Source organism: Rutidosis leptorrhynchoides, chromosome 1 (assembly GCF_046630445.1).
Source record: "Rutidosis leptorrhynchoides isolate AG116_Rl617_1_P2 chromosome 1, CSIRO_AGI_Rlap_v1, whole genome shotgun sequence".
Classification (NCBI taxonomy): Eukaryota; Viridiplantae; Streptophyta; class Magnoliopsida; order Asterales; family Asteraceae; genus Rutidosis; species Rutidosis leptorrhynchoides.
The window spans coordinates 171,995,939-172,014,258 of NC_092333.1; the positions used below are offsets into that span (position 1 = coordinate 171,995,939).

General features: G+C 33.5%; 2 protein-coding genes across 2 annotated transcripts; one reads left to right on the plus strand and one right to left on the minus strand.

The window, feature by feature from the left end:
• Positions 1–326: 326 nt before the first annotated feature.
• On the minus strand, positions 327–14,853 carry LOC139867027 (vacuolar protein sorting-associated protein 41 homolog). The gene is made up of 19 exons (XM_071855342.1): positions 14,496–14,853; positions 13,118–13,387; positions 8,247–8,426; positions 7,899–8,159; positions 7,011–7,143; positions 6,851–6,941; positions 6,523–6,625; positions 5,917–6,020; positions 5,722–5,815; positions 5,462–5,617; positions 5,313–5,375; positions 4,743–4,808; positions 4,380–4,580; positions 2,670–2,747; positions 2,113–2,232; positions 1,943–2,023; positions 1,624–1,709; positions 1,389–1,470; positions 327–1,002 (listed from the first exon to the last, which is right to left on the minus strand). The coding sequence occupies exons 1-19, from the start codon at positions 14,766–14,768 to the stop codon at positions 586–588; spliced, it is 2,859 nt and encodes a 952-aa protein (XP_071711443.1). The 5' UTR covers positions 14,769–14,853; the 3' UTR covers positions 327–585.
• Positions 9,789–12,091, plus strand: LOC139886414 (uncharacterized). The gene is made up of 2 exons (XM_071870230.1): positions 9,789–11,469; positions 11,763–12,091. The coding sequence occupies exons 1-2, from the start codon at positions 9,789–9,791 to the stop codon at positions 12,089–12,091; spliced, it is 2,010 nt and encodes a 669-aa protein (XP_071726331.1).
• Positions 14,854–18,320: the final 3,467 nt, after the last annotated feature.

The window sequence follows — 18,320 nt, forward strand, 5'->3', positions numbered from 1 at the left end:
AGATTTTTATAGGTGTTTTTCATCTTGTATCTGGCACGACAATGGTTTATTCCAATAATCTAGAATAATTTTGTCTATATAGGCAAAGGAATATAACTAACATAGTATATAACTATTTCTTAGTTCGATTGCGACCTTAATATTTATTTTAAAAAAAACAAATGATGCACAACTGTTTGCTGTGTACATATATGACCCGGCAATATCAATGGGATTACTAGAAAAATTACCTTTTACAAAACATTAGAACCATAGCATAGATTTTATTAAACAATCCATTCAATTCAACAAATATATAAAGGTTAGACAAGATTAATTATATCAAGCACACGAATTTTACTTGTATAATTCCAACCTTTTGTTGGGGATTTAAGGGAATGAACGTAGTAGTATTCAATATACAAAGATAGCAATGACTTCTCACAAATCAATTTCTCTCAATTTAAACTACAAAAAGCCTCATTTCGTCACCAACACATGCACTCGACAAATAAATTAAACATTAAACCCATACATAATGTACAAATACTACATTTAAGAATCGCACATAAATAGGAAGGAAAAAAGAACAAACTCATTCACAAGTCAACCAGCAGCTGTGGTACACATAATGCATCGCATCCTAGAGGTACCTGAAGGGGTATTTTGGTCATCTTCATCCTCGATGTAATCACCATTAGCGTACGAATTGCCAGACGTATTTGCCCTTTTTTGGGTGGTTATAGAATTAGTGGAATCCATGAGACAATGCAAGTGGTACGCATGACAACAAAAGAATACGATGACTGATGCATTTTGAATTGACAAAGGGTCAAAACAGATGCAACACCGTCCACCTGCTCGGGTTTTCGACTTAGCTTCCATGGATTTTAGAACAGGGGCTCGGTCCATTGGGTTGGTGCCTGCGTCAATTTTAGAACGTGTTCCTTTTTCTTCGTTGCTCAAGTATATTGCTCGCCTAGCTTCTTTGTAATATTTGACTAAAAGGTTAACAATATCAGCCTGCCAGTATCCAATTAATTGAGTTTGTTAGAGGTGGCAACATGTGAGGACTGAACCGGTCAAAGTAAGTAGCTTATATGAATTGAACGGGTCAGGTTGGTTGATCTAGCACTTGATTAACAGGTACTGTTAAGTAAGATTACAAAAACTATATTACTTCAATGATAAACTGTGCTTTGAAGTAAACACATTATGGGCAACTTTTGACCAATTTGACCCAATGGAAGTTTTTAAAATATACACATTATGGGCAACTATTTAATCTCCCTATAAACATATCCTGAATCGACCCATTTATATGTACATATATATGTAGCACGTACGATCTCTACAGATTATCTTACGGAATAAATTGCAATTGGCAGTATAGTAGATTGGAAAAATACCTTAAGTATATCATTACAACCATGCCTCAGAGAAGTTTCAGTCCTATAATCTGTGATAATTTTGACTAAACGGTCCCTCAGCCTGAAATTAGTGAGCCAAAAAAAGCAAATTCTTTTCATCATGAAGCAAGACATGAAGCTACCAATAAACAATAAATAATAATTTTTCCTTTGAAATACATTTATAATTATTTGTATTTATTTATCCATATATCTATATAAAGATTATACTAACCGAGGGATCTCCAAACCATTGGGTACAATATTAACAATATAGAGAGGATCAAGGTTTCCGACAGTATGTTCTAACAAAACACCAACCTGCAAAGGAAATAAAAGTTATTATTAAAGGTAGCAAAGTGTAACGAGTGAATCTAACTTTGTTGATGAACATATTTAAGATTTTTATGCTTTAAAAATACTACATGGGCAAAATTAGACCCATTTGACTTGCTTCCTTTTATACTAATTGCTTTAACCCGTTACAGATCAACATAACCCAAAATCGACCCATTTTCATAGCAATTATGGGTAGAGTAGTGCAAAATTTTTACCATTTCAGGCTTATTAATGCACTGCCTAATAAGTTCTTCCCACAGGTCGTCATCATGCTGCATACTGACAAACTCTACAGCCTGTAAAATGAGGTGTTAGATAGCTTAAGACGGTAATCAACGAGATAAAAATCCAAAATGAAGAACACAAATTAAAATTCAATAAGTACCTCTTCTATATCCCCTTGTTTGTCTATAATAACAGCAAGGGCTTGTTTTGCATTCCCCATTCTTCCAAGGATGAAAACTTGTTCACTTAGTAAATCTTTCTTGAGACAAATTTCATATGCCTAATAGTACATTTTGGAGATGATAATGTCAGCATCAATAAAGAGATCAGGTAGTATCAGAAGTTCACAGTTAGAGGAGGTAATTTCAACCCATTGATGTATGCATGGCTTGATTTGGATGTTTTATATCAGCGTGTCAAATGGATTAAAAAATTTGTTTAGGAAATAAGTCAAATAGACTGCACAGTCGCACAAGTTGAAAGTCGCATAGTATATTTCTAATGGACTGACATAAATAATCATATTCCAAAGTTTATAATGGTATTGAAACAAAAATAGCTTTTATAATCATACTTAACACCAACTTTTACAAACTAAGGAAGTATTTTCTATAAACCCGACCCAATCCATTCCAAAAGACGTGTTTTGACCCGTTACTGAACCAATCCAACCAGCCCATTTAGCCACTTGTATTCCCATTCATCAAATTCATAAACCTTTTCGAGCATGTAATGCTGACTACTCCGAAGGAAAGGAAGCAGCATCTTTTGATCATACTCCGCATAAAGCTCGACCTGTTTTAGTAAGAGAGAAGAGTGTCGTTAGCATGTAGTAATAAGGCAATCACACGTATAAAAAAACCTAAATATACATAACATCATGAAAACGTGCCCCAACTATTCTCACAATCATCAATGGAGGTTATGGCAAAGCAACTTCAAATTCAAACAAGAAAACTGATGCACATTATGGACTAAACTTTACCGTTGATTACTAACCATTTCATACGACTACAAAAGTTATTTAAAGCAATCTTTAGTATGTTGAGTAGAGAATGAAATATGAATTTCTTTTAAGATTATCTTAGTAGTTAAGCTTCAAGAAAGTACACCTCAAAATGATTCTAAGGGTCTAAAATAGAACTCCATCCGTCCCAATTTAATTGTCTCCAAACAAAAAACACACATTTTAAAAAATGTCATTATTACACTGCACTTTTTGTTTACTTTACACTACATCTTACTTTTACCTATCTTTTTGTGTTATATGCATACATTAAGAGTATAAAGAAACACTACCTTTTTATTCTTATCTTATGGAAGTAGACAATTAATTTTGTACAGCCCAAAAAGCAACAACAACAACAACAACAACATGCCCAATCCCACATGCGTGAGGTATGGGGGAGGTGAGGCGTAGACAACCCTTCCTCTATCCTAGAATAAAGAAAAATCATTTCTCCACCCCGAGTGAAACACTCACAAGAGTAGAGAAAGTCCTCCCTCTCTCTGTTCAACGGATAAAGAGATTGCTTCCAATAGGACCTCCGGCCCAAAAAAAAAAAAGGTAGATAAATAAATAAATAGTAATAAAATCGAGACGCCATGAAAATGGTAGGAGCGAGTTTCCATGGGTTTTACATCAAGCCTGGAGTTCAATATAGACTCTAAGCGGCGGTCAAGTCGCCAATAAATCGACGCTTGGTGTTGCCTCCAATAATAGGGCCATATATATATGTGTGTGTGTATATATAAATAATAATAATAATAATAATAATAATACACATAGTACAAAATATATATATATATATATATATATATATATATATATATATATATATATATATATATATATATATATATATATATATATATATATATATAGAAACGTACCTTAGGCTGCTGAGCAGGGCTCCAGACATATCGAGAAAAGCTACACTAAAATAACATAAAACATACCTATCTACAGACATAAACCTACATACATACACCCAAACATACATACATACGTACGTACGTACGTACGTACGTACATACATACGTACATACATACATACATACATACATACGTACGTACGTACGTACGTACGTTCAAACATCCGTATCTAAACAATACATAAAACATACACACAAGAAACATAGAAGCGAACATAAAAACCTACCCACAAAGACAGATACATACATACACACAAACAAACCTACATCCATAAACATACAAACAAAGAACAAACAAAAGCATACAAACATACGCAAACAAACAAAAACATACAAACACAATGTTTAATCTAACACAATGTTTATAACAAAAAGCAACATGACATACCTGCATGTCATGATAGTCTCTACCAGAAAGCAATACTAGAAATAGAATTGGACAGCAAAATTTAATCTAACACAATGTTTATAACAAAAAGCAACATGACATACCTGCATGTCATGATAGTCTCTACCAGCGTGAGGGTTAACTCCAAATAGCGCATGCAAATACTCGTACAGAAAGTATCGAGAATCGGTTTGCTTTTTTGAAGCCAGAAGTTGAGAAACAACTTCAGCAGGAGTAATTAAGTCCCGGTACTGGATTAATAGTGACACTGTACGCTTGTGATCAATTACCATTAGTTGAAAAACCTGTAGAAGAATATATGGAAATTCACAAATCAAACGATCAAACAAAAAGACAGAAAACATATCCAGTATAGTAGTATGAAATATAAGAATGAAACGTGAATTTTTTATGCGATAAAAGACACAAACTAGACATTAATAAAGCGGAAAGGATAGACAACACACCTTCTCGCGAATGACATCATGCAAGTTATGCTTCTCAATGAACTCAAAGATATCTGGTTTTGTAAGCTGAAAACCAATATTCATATGATGCGATGAGTCAAATAGGAAAGACTGACAGCGTGATTAAAGAAGAATTATAAGAGCATAACTCCAGTTATCCAACTATTAACAAAGAGGTGGCAATTTCAACTCATTTACTTATGAATGGGTGTAACTGGGTTCTATTTATCTGGACCAGGTCACATAAAAATAGCTAAAAGGTGAATGGGTCAAATGGGTTAAGCAGGTCAAATGATCTAAAAGTCGCCGAGGGACTATTTTACATATATAACCTCCAACATTGTTATATTCAAAATTTCTGAGTATGTAGTATAGTAATGCTGTTTGTGTACTCTTAAGTCATAATTAACACATAAAATAATTTGTCTTAATACAAGATAAGTGTTTGCAGATCACCTGCTCTGACCTGTTTTAGCGCTACTATAAATGACCCAATTAACCCACCTTCCACATCGACCCATCTTGTCACCTCTAGTTGCAATTACCATAAATTAATAAGTGAGCACTTACATCAGCATAAAGTGCAAAAGCTTTCTCATATTGCCCATCGATTTCATACAGCACTGCCAGTGCCTGACATTAAAAACAAGCTGAGAAACATGATACGCGTAATAAAGCTAAAAATGTGTAGACGTGGCAATAAAAGAGCTTGGTCTCACCTCTTTAAGCTCGTCAGTCATGGATGACGTGTTAAGTTGGGGTTCTATAGCTGCAATGATCGGTGATGCAGAGTATATTGCGGGTGGCCATGATTTTACCGCAGATAGAAGATCCTTGTGGGAAGATGGAATTGTTGCTAAAGCTACAAGAGCAACCTGCATTTTTAGTTCAAACCAAATCATTAGTTAATACTGTAATTAAATAAATAAATTATATATAGGACACACTTACACGCATAAAATTTATGTAAATCACGTACCTCATAAGCAGTATCTCGTAGTACCGGGTTTTCTGTTGGGATGTATGGAACTAACACAGGAAGCTGGCGGAGATGAGCAAAGTGGAAAACCCATCTGTGAAAAGTTAGATATTTTAACCTTTCTTCTTCCTGTTTTTTAACTTTATTACTAGAATAGAAGTTAACTTCTGATTCAGAATAAACGGCATTAGTTACCTCTCCCATGCTGATGCAGAGCCTCGTAACACTTTTGGACATAAAGAAGCTGCTTCAGCATATTTCCTTTCTACAATCAAATGATCCAGATATCTTGATCCCACCTAATAAAATAGTTTGAAGTTAAGTTAATATTTAAGATGATTATTACCAGTACGCAGAATAATGCAGTCAGTTTTTTATTATATTCAGTGCTGACTAGGCAACATGGTTGTAGAAGTCCTCCGACTGGTCGGGAATTTGAAGTAGTCTGATTAGTCCCCGACTATTCTCCGACTTCACCAAATATTTTTGGTCAAAGTTGTCAAAAGGTCAATTTAATCAGTCAAGTTCAGCCTAAGTAGTTCAAGTCAAAATTATTCGGTCAAAGTTGGTCAGCGCGAGCTAGTCCCAACAAGTCTCCGACGTGGCCAATTAGTCCTTACAAGGTCCCGACCAACTAGTCACAGACTAGCGACTTTTACATCCTTGCTATGCAAATTAATTACGTATTCCACCAACTATGTTGGTCACAAGGTTCACATAAATTTTATCATGAAAAACGATCACAAAACTTGCTCTCAACATTATGAATATGAAATCAAGTAAATTTAATAAAAAAAAGACCTCATCAAGAAGCTCACTACGCCCCTGCCCAGCTTCAACTGCTGCTAAAGCTTTCTCGTGCCATCCATGCTGTAAAAGCCAATTAATATGATCTTCTGCATCCCTGGCAGAGAGTCCCATATTAACTAGCACTTTTTTAGCAATATATATTAAATATAAATAGATATATCTCATGTATAATTTGTAGCTAGTAGCAAGAAATGTGTGCACAAGGTTAAGAACACACTTATATATCAAGCAAGATGACTGATTTACAAATTAATAAGGATTAGACATCACACGTAACCATGTATTAATATGCACATTTAATCAAGGAGCTGTTACTTACCTAGGTTTGGCAATAACTACATCTTTTGGGGAGACAACATAATATAATGGTTCATCACCAGCAGCCCATTGACCCCCTGCATAGCTGCTACCTACACTGAAATTTGTAAGTGTCTTTTGCTATATTATGCAAATAATTAGAGATGATCATGAACATGTACCTGAGAAAGGAACATGGGCAAGTGAATAATCTTTTGCTTTGTAATGTTCAAAGCCAAGTACGGGTAATGCATCTGTTGCCAGCTCATCATTGTTCCATGTCACTACATGCACTTCTGGTCTTTGTGCATTCCCCTGCTTACAGTAGACTTAAACATCTTAGTCCATTTCCCCGAAAATTTTCGTACTACCAAAAACTTCCAATATGATATTATGATATATTATATTTGAAGAAATAATTTGATAAGTACATTGAGATCCAAAATTCTAGAAACTGATATGGATGTGTATCAGGGGACTGATAAAAACCAGCACTGATGGACTATATTTAAGAGTGTAGTACAATTAACATGTCACGTGTCTGATAATAGAGTATCAAAATAATGAAATTACTACAATCTAAACATGTGATATTATGTGGGAAATGTTACTTGTGAATTGTGATAATTCTTTAATCTCATGACAGAACATGATATTTAGTGCCCAGTGATAATAGCTGACATAATGACATCCTCATCTACTTTTGGAATATATATAACAATAAATACCAGCATTATCTTAACACACTACCACATACATATTTACATGGCTTGTGTATAATTATCTGAGATCATGAACAACAGATTCTAGAAACTTCTTAACAGAGTCAATGGTAGAACAATAACTCATAGCTACCCCAAAACGACTAGACCTACCAAGAGTAGGTGATGGAAATTAAAAAAAAAAACATTAAATCACTTTACACTTGTAAGTTGTAACTATTTGTCACACTAAGGAATACACCTAATTCTCAAATGCTTCAATGTGAAAAAGGTATAGATAGAAAAACAACAAATAAAGAATATAAAATATCAAAATTAAACTCGCTATAGCACGAGGAATTAAAATACCTGTCGTGAAGGAACACTGCTGCTGAATTCCTTGTCTCCATCTTCTTCCCCGGGTATATAAGCTAGAACAACCAACGAGTCACCAAAGGGAGCAACTCCCGATATAAAGTAACTGGTTTGAAAAGAAGCCACTATGTCAACTTGGTTCATGTTAGAAGACGTAATTTGCCTATACGAGCCATTCACACCTCCAGCCTGATTTGTTTTTATCGATGCAATTTTTATAGTCGTTCCCCAACCAATAACAAGGAGAGCATCATCCTAAACATCACAAAACATGGTTTAGATGTTTCATTGTACCAAAAAAGAAACTGACTTATTGTCATTTATGGAAGACACACAAGTTACCTGCCAAACTAAGTGAGGAAGTAGAATCTCGGGCCGTGGGCTACCTCTAGGTCGTTCAATAAAAGTAACACGTTGATCATTAGCAGCATCGTAAACTTTAACGCCGGCGTCGTTAGCCCACACAATTAGGCTTGTTCTCCATTTCACTGCATGAATAGGACCTTCCCCGGAATGCAAAACCTTCACAAGAAGATGACCCATGAGATTTAGGGTGCATTTGTTTACCTCTTAATGGAATAGTTCAGCGCTGGATGCTGAACCATTCAGCATTCAGCGCGTTTGTTTTTTACCTCTAAATGACATATGTTGCTGAATGGTTCAGAATTCAGTGCTGAACCATTCAGAGATGAAACATTCTAAACCATTAAGAGCCTAAATTTTATGTAATATTCTCCTCAAATCATATCCTGAACACTTAACCAACAAGCATGGTTTAAAAAAACGTACGCCTCATACGCCTCGAGGCGCGCCTCACTACGAAATTGTAATTCACCGTTTCGAAACGAACGCCTCATTGCTGGGAAAAAACGTACGCCTTACACTTCCGCCTCACTACAAAAAACGTACGCCTCAATGTTTTATAAAAAACGTACGCCTCAGAGAAAAAATAGCGGGAAAAAAGTGGCGGCTAAATTAGGGCCGCTAAAAACCATGGCGGCTTATTAAAGTTATTTTTGCCTCCACAAATCATCAATTGGCATTAAGCAAACATCGATTGGCCTTCAGCAAACATCAATTTCAAAAATCACTCTTCAGGTAATCTCAATTTCAACATCGATTGGCTTATATCTTTTTCTTCTGTTTCTTGACTTTCTTCTAATAATATTTTCTTTTTCTTCTGTTTCATGGCCGTTTCTCTTCTTCCATGGCTGTTTCTTTTCTTCAACATCACTATCTGTGTCCAGGTAATTTCTTCTTTTATTTAATTTTTGTATAAAGTAAAAGATTGATCCTGAATTTTTATGTGTTATCTAAACTGTTGCTCACTGTTTCTCTTCTTTTATTCTGATACTTTTTTTTTCTTCTTCCATGGCTGTTATTCTTCTTCAAAAATCAATCTTTTATCTAATAAATTGTGCTGATAACTTGTGCTGATGGTTTAATGCTACTGCTTAATGCTTGTTGATCAATCAGTCAATTGTGCTGATCAGTCAACTGTTTATGCTACTGATTTATGCTAATAAATTGTGATGATTTATGCTAATAATGGTTTAATGCTGCTGCTTAATGCTTGCTGATCAGTCAATTGTTAACTTGTTAATGGTTTAATAACTTGTCTTGCTACTAATTTATGCTATGAAACAGTTTGTTAACTTGTTATGCTTTATGTTACTGATTTATACTTATTTATGATTTATGCTACTTATTTATGCTATGATTATTGTGTGTACACTTTCTTGTAATGTTATTTGATATTTTGATTAAATATAGTTGCTCACTTGCTCACATGAAACAGTTGACTGATCATGAACATGCTATGAAATAGTTTGTGAATGGTAAATGGTTAATGGTTTAATGCTCTATTTGGCTTTTGCTAGGTAAATGGCTAGTAAAAAGAAAGATCCCGCATGGAAGTACGGGGTAGAAATAGAACATAATGTACCCGAAGGTGTTGGGAAAAAAGGTTACAAATATATCCAATGCAATTTTTGTGGTAAAACCATCAAAGGGGGAGTGAAAAGAATGAAAGAACACCTTGCGTGTACACACAAAGATGTTGCACCATGTGAACATGTTCCTCAAAAGGTGAAAGATGAAATAACTTTGTACTTGAAGCAATTCAAGGATAATAAAATTTCTTCACAATCATACTTTGAAGAGAATGTGGGAAGTGGGGCATATTACAACCCTACTAACAATAGTGGTACCGGTTCTAGAGGCATGAGAGGACCAATGGACCGGTTTGTAAATGAGCCCAACGATAATGGACCGGAAGCGACATCGCCGAATGCTAAAGAGCAACGAAAACAAGTGTGCATGGATATCGGCAGGTTCTTTTTTGAGAATGGAATCCCATTCAACGTAGCAACTAGTCCTTCTTTTACAAATATGCTACGTTCGGTCGGAAATTTTGGTCGTGGATTCAAGCCCCCTTCTATGCATGAGTTAAGGACATGGATCCTTGATGAAGAAGTTAAAACAACAAACGCAATGGTCGATGACATTAAGGCTACTTGGAAAAAAACCGGAGTTTCATTGTTATCTGATGGTTGGTCGGACATGAGAAATCGAAGCTTGATCAACTTTTTAGTCAACAATCAATATGGGACTGTTTTTTTGAAGACTGTTGATGCATCAGATTGTATAAAAAATGCTCAAAAAATTTTTGAGCTACTTGATGAAGTTGTTGAAGAGATTGGTGAAGACATTGTCGTGCAAGTGGTGACCGATAATGCTAGTGCATACAAGGCCGCGGGAAACTTGTTAATGAAAAAGAGACCAAGCTTGTATTGGACCCCGTGTGCGGCCCATTGCATTGATTTAATGCTTGAAAAAATTGGAGAGTTGCCTCAACACAAGAATGCTTTGCTTAAGGCCAAAAAAATTAGCAACTTCATTTATAATCATCAATGGGTATTGAGTTTAGCCCGAAAGATGCTAAAAAAAGATCTTCTTCGACCCGCCGCCACAAGATTCGCCACGGCATTTTTAACCGTCCAAAGTGTTTATGAATTAAAGGCTCGTTTGCAACAAATGTTTGTGTCAAATGAATGGAGGGATTGTGATTGGTCTAAGAAAAGTGATGGGAAAGAGGTAAAGAAGATAGTGATGGATGATACATATTTTTGGCCTTCGGTGGTTTATTCTATTAAAACCACAATGCCACTTGTTGAGGTTTTAAGACTTGTTGATGGGGAGAAAACACCGGCAATGGGGTTTATATATGGAGCCATGGATGAGTGCAAAGAAAAGATTGCAAAAAACTTTAATAGCGACGTCTCATTTTATAAAGAGATATGGGAAATCATTGATAACAAGTGGGATTTTCAAATGCATCGTGACTTGCATGCGGCTGCGTACTACTTGAATCCACGATATCGATGGAGTCCCAATGTATCCGAGCATGCGGAGATAAAGAGAGGGTTGTACGGTGTCTTGAATAGACTCGTCAAGGATACGAATGTCTTCATGAAGATTGAAGATCAATTGATTGAATACAAAGAGAAACAAGGGTTGTTTGGCTATAAAGGATCTTTGCTATCGTACAAGACACGTCCACCGGGTATGCTATTGTTATTGCTCACTTGTATGCTACTTGTATGCTGACTTGTATGTTAGAAAGTATGGTGAATGCCCAATTGCCTACTGATCAAATTGGGTACTTGTTAGAAATTTATATACTACTGATTATATAATAATTGTTAGAAATTATGCTACTTCTATGCTACTGATTAGAAATTTATATACTAATTGTTAGAAATTATATACTAATTGGGTCACTTGTATGCTACTTATCATTTAGATTTGGCCTTTTAGGTGTTTTTACTAACATTTCTTTAAAAACTTAATATATAGTTCAATGGTGGGACCAATATGGAGATGATACACCGGAACTCAAGGCCTTTGCACTAAAAGTTATAGGTCTTACATGTTCGGCTTCAGCTTGTGAGCGTAATTGGAGTACTTTCAACCAAGTGCATACAAAAAGAAGAAACCGTTTGGGTACTAAAAGAATGAATGACTTGGTGTACATCATGTACAATAGAAAGTTGAAGCAAAAATTCATGAAGAAGAAAAATGAAGAAGAAGATCCTTTATGCATTGAAAATGTCATGTCTGATGATGAGTGGTTAATTGGTGAGTCAAGTGAAACTCATGCCGAAGAAGATGGGGGGGGAAGATAACATTGTTGGTGGAGACGGAAGTAGCGGTGCAATTAGGGAGGAAGTTGGTTGCTCATCATCCAGGAAAAGAAAAGCCGTTCAACTTAATTTGATTGATGAGGATGATGAGGATGATGACGAAGTGAATTTGAATGTGGGAGATCATGATGTCCCGAATGATGTTGATGATTATCCTTATGTTTTTTGAGCTTGATTATAATCTTTGTTTTGTGTTTTTATGAGTATTTGTTGATGTAATGAACTTATATTTGAAACGGTTGAAACTTGTAATGAACTTATAATTTCCTATGTATTTTTTTTAACTCCGCCTCGAACGTACGCCTCGCTTCGCCTCGAGGCATACGCCTCGCCTCACAAATGGAAAACGCCTCGAGGCACGTTTCCGTTTTTTTAAACCTTGCCAACAAGTATATTGAATTTTTTATTCATGTTACAAGTTAAAAAGATAATTTTGCTCAGTTTATATCGTTCACTATGAATGATTATCAAACAGCTTATATTCATTCAGAACAAACTTTATTCAGAGGCTTTGAATCATTCAGATTCTGAACCATTCAGCACTAAATCATTAAGTTTTATCAAACGCACCCTTAGAGAGCGTTTGATAAAACTGAATGATTAAGCGCTCAATGGTTCATGATCTGAATGATTCAAAGGTTCTCAATGAAGTTTGTTCTAAATGACAATAACCCGTTTGATAATATTTTTGAATGAACAATGTGAATGATATAAAATTATCTTATTAGCCTTTTGCATGAATTAAAAAACATTATAGTTCTTTAATAAATGTCCATGATATAATTTGAAGAGTATATTACATAAAATTTAAGTGCTTAATGGCTAAGAGAGTAAATGGTTCACACCATATGTCATTTAGAGGTCAGAAACAAACGCGTTGAATGTTTAATGGTTTAACATTCAGCGTTGAACCATTCAGTTAAGAGTTAATCAAACGTACCCTTAACCTTTTTCTAACCCTCGTGAAAAAGGAAAGAGTAATAAATGACAAAAAGCATGACAAAATACCTGATCACGGTAGCCTAACCATTTCTTTACATTAAAATATAAATTTCCAGCCAAACCACCAGCAACAAATCTTCTAGATGATTTCCTTGCATAATCTGGATCTATTGCAATGGCCTTCATAGGACGATGATATTCAAACTTGAGTTTCTCATCTGTAAAAAGACTGATAATTACCACAGACCCATCATCTGAACAGCTTCCAATGAATTCACCCTCTATGTCAAAGCAGAGATCATTGACAGCAGCAGTATGAGCTTTAAATTCCTTAACCTGTCATGTATATTAGAAATATAATCGTTCAAATATCAATATTGTTATTCCTACTAAATCAGGACTTTTACTTGCTTTATAGCTATTCAAGTGAAATAAAAAAACAGTACTATAAATGTGAACACTTGTTATATTCCACGGAAAGAGAACTCATACGAGAAGATAGATTGATAACTTGCAGACATTGTACATTTAGATTAAAAGCCATCAAATTCACAATGTCAGTGACTCAGTCAGGCCATCCTATAAGTTGACTATCTTTTAAAGTCTGAAGTAGCCATGTCTGTAGAGGACAAAAAATGAACCATAGCCCGTGATCAACTAAGTTCTTTAGAAATTATTGCTGTGGCTCGAGGGCTTTGTGCATAAGTTTTCTGACCTGAACTAGCTTATTAAGGATCAGGTTTTCATGTTACTCAAAGTCATTCATCCAAGCTACACCAACTGAGAACTGAATGAAATCAAATGCACATGATCAAAACAAGCATCACTACATATAAATCGAAGACCCCGAAATAACCTACACAAGTGATGCTGATACTTTTATAATTCCCAGGATTCAATAATACCATTCTCATAACTCATATTCAACCAAATCTGAATATCCAGATATAAAAACAGCTCGTTACTCCAAAAAGTATCTACATGTGAACTCTACCACATTCAGATAGCCAAAAGCAGAAAAGCCAAAACATTCCAGCTTCAAAATCTTAGTTTAACCTAACACGTACAGAAATTCGAACCTAACTCTAACACCTCCACTAATAATAATACATATATAAACAAAATATAACCTAATGCCCTAAACAAACTCACAAAACCGAATCATCCAATAAAATTTCCTAATCCATACAACTGGATTCGATAAAGTCAACTAGTACTCTTCACATTCTTCAAAACTGAAATGTGATAACAGTACTAAAAACAACACAACAAATTCAGCTTCAGATCTTAATATCTCATATCAATCCACAAACAACTCAATTCGCCAATTCAATTCCCTAATTTAACCTAACACGTAATCAATTTCATAACCTAGATATACATACAAACAATACACATACAATTCAGTAACAATAACATATATGATCATATGGAACAATCATACCTGATTACCGAGGAAATCGAGAATATGAACGGAACCGGAATGAGTACCGAGAGCGATCATACGTTCCGCAACGGCAACACACGAAGCGGCGTCGTTTGATAATAGAGAAGGTACAGTACCTCCCATTCGTTGGTATTTAAGACGTGGCTCATCTTCTTCTTCTTCATCTTCAGCTTCTTCGTTGTTTGTGTCTTCTTCTTCGGTGTCTTGTTCGTCGTCTTCTTCACGTTCATCGTCGCCTTCGGTTCCGTTTTCTGATGGTTTCGGAGACATTGATCGGAGCTCCGAATTAGAAATGGATATAAAGTGTGATTTTGTGTGTGATGATCGATTGACTACGGGTTTGTGTTTATGTTTTTAGGGAACAAATTGGGGTGTTTTTGAGGGTCAGCAGTGAGATCTTTTCAAAAACAATTTCACTTTAATCGTATGTTTAGAAGGCTAGCTTAAATTAAAGAGCGAGATAACCGATCTAATCTTTTTTGAACAGCCACATTTACCATTAAAGGAGTTATCAATACCCGATCATCACTACGTGATCATGTTCGTTCCATATGTTAAGACCGAACAAATATCATAGAACATGTTATGTGTGTAGTCACTCTTAGTAAGCACCTTTGAACAACTATCATAAGACATACTGAGACAGCGATGCTTCGACTTCACGAACATTCAAAAGGGCGAACCAATCAATTAAATGGAGATTGTTGATAACCAATCAGCTAAATGGAGATTTTTGATAACCAATCTAATCTGATTTTAGCTTTTAATCTAACTTCTAACTTCTAACTTCTAACTTGTATATAAAAAGAAAGTGGTAATTTACTAAGCGTACTCAATTACAACCGTTAGATCATCATTTTAAATTATCATTTCACCAATGATTTGAGTGATGATATCATATTTGTTTTTCTCTTATTCTTAAACCATTGATTTGGATTTCAATCATTGGATTGTTGTGGGTGTTTTTTGCTTTGTTCATGTTGCGTCTTTGAATCGTATGGTAGTGGTATTTTTTTTATCATAAGTTTCCGAATGTTTTGCTCTTTATGTTGGCGTAGGTCCCGTTTGGTGTTTGGTTTAGTGTAGTGATTTTTGTTGCTTGTGTTAGTTTCGTGGTGCGGCGTTGGTGCCTTTGATTGTAATTGTTTCGTGACTTCATCTTTTCGATGAAAGTCCACGAGTTTTTATATAAGTTCTTGGTTTTTTTTTCCCAAAAAATTGAGTTTTATTCAAAACATTATTTGTCTCATAAATTAGATAGACGTCCTTTCAGTTAGTTATACTCTTCCTTCAAATTAGTTAATTTATCTTCTAATTAATTATTAATAATAAATATTAATTACTTATCAATCTGTGATGTTTTGGGTTATAAATTACTATTAAACATAAATAATAAATACACCGTGATAAATAATAACAATCTATCTATATATTTATATAAAAGAAAGATTTTATTTGATTACATGTCATTAGCTCCTTAAATATTGCATATTAAGCCAAATGTAATTTCCACATGTCACAATTATTCATATATACCATTATCAACCTTTTAAATCACATATTTACCCACGTAAATCCTATAATATCATATATATCCAATTTAAATACTAAAACTACTATATGTACCTATTTATTTAAAATATTTTACAAAACCCAATTTTACACCTTATTGATTCTTCTCTGTTATTTGTGGTGGTCAAAATATAATGTAACAAATTATTTGAAAGACACGTTTAGAATATTTTAATGAATCAATAACAAAATGGGTAAATTTTAACCCTTTTGATCTGGTCAACTAATCAAACTCATTACCATTTTATCTACAGTTTCAAATAGTACCAACTATAACGTATTGAAAATAGCGTACGGGCTCAAATTAACCACACATAAGCTATCGGGTCGACATGTCCTGTGACAACCCGAAAATTTCCGATCAAATTTAAACTTAATCTTAATGTGATTTCGAAACAATAAGCAAAGTCTGTAATATTGAAGTCTCAAAAACTTTGAACTGTGTTCATGTAATCATTTGACCTTTATCTATGCCCGACGATTCACGAACAATTGTTGTAAATAAATATGTATATAAATATAAATATAAATATAAATGTATATAATAATTTGAACTAATGTAATATCATTTAATCATTTGAATTAAATATGTAGAGTTGAATGCAAAATAAGTAAGATGTTATTTAAAATAAATATATATATAAATGTATATATGAATTCTGTATACAATTAACAATATACGTATGTTATAATATATATAATACATATAAATATTAAATATCCAAAAATGTTATTATAAAAAAAATATAATTAATATATGTAATATTAATATATTAAACTTAATTACAAGTTAAAATATAGTTATTATATTACTTTCATTATTAATATTGATACCAGTATTATTAATTTAAATATAAAATATATAAATAAGATTTGATAAGCATAATTTGTTACATCAATAATATTAGTATTACTCTTATTCATATTATTAATATTAACATTATTATTAGTATTAGTAATATTATTATTAATATTATTATAACTAATAAGATTATTATTATCATTTATGTATTAATATCATTATTGTTGATTATCATTGTTATAGTATTAACATTATTATATTATTATATTATTATATTATTATTTATCATTATTCATTATTAGTCTTCATCAATAATAATATTATTAATAATATTATTATTAAAAATATTAACTATTAACAGTATTGATATATTTATAATGGCTAGTTTTAAAAATTAAGAATTTAATATATTTATATACACACAGATATATAAACCAGATATATAATTATAGATAGATATATATATATATATACATATATACATACATAAAATACAGATTTATATACAAAATTACATACAGATATAGATAAATAAATAAAGCTACGGATACAGCTTATATATAAAAACAGATTCGTACACATATTAAATGATATCAAATATCTACTCCATTATTTGGTATTACTATCTACCTGTGACCTTTTGTCGAATTCATCTACCCTGCCATAACAACTTTGATCGTTTATATACTTTGGAAGATAACATACAAACCGTACCATCCAATCCTCCACAGCTAATTTATCTTTCAGTTCTTTATATTTTTTTTTCTTTTCTTTCTTCATTCTGTCAAAACAATCCGAAACCCATTTGATGGTATTATTGATTCAAAACAAATTGAACGAAAGTGGAAATGCAGAAGCCTTTTAATTCATTACTTGAAACTTTCCTCAAAATTACAAAAGCTAATTCGAAGAAACGAGCAAGAATTTTGAAGTCAAAGTTTTAAAAACAAAAAGTCAAACCTGTGTTCATCACTCAAATTTGAATTTTCTGAGAAGAATTAAGTTGAATTCATGATTCCAATAGTTTCAACGAATGAATTGAAAACTATTTCGTTTTATAATATTTGTCTAAAATGATCTTGAACTCAAAAACCATATTTATTTTTTTTCCCTTTCGTGTTCACGACTGCTGTGCAGTCTGTTTCTTTTAAATTAATTGTTTTGCTTAATCAGTTCAGTAACAAACGATTCTTTCTGTCTTAATTCAAGTTATAGACCAAACTAGGTAATTAGGTGTTTCGAGTTTGATTGGATTCCTGGTCGTGAAATAGGATGAAGAAGAAGATAAAGGAGACAGGAGTTATACGGGTTTTTATATATTTGGATCGGTTTAAAATCATATAAACAACTACAGCTGAGTGGTTTGATTGTGTGTCGGGTATGCGAGAGGTCGAGGGTTCGAGTCCTTGCCTGGACAGTTTACCATTGTTTTTTTTTAGCCTTTAAAG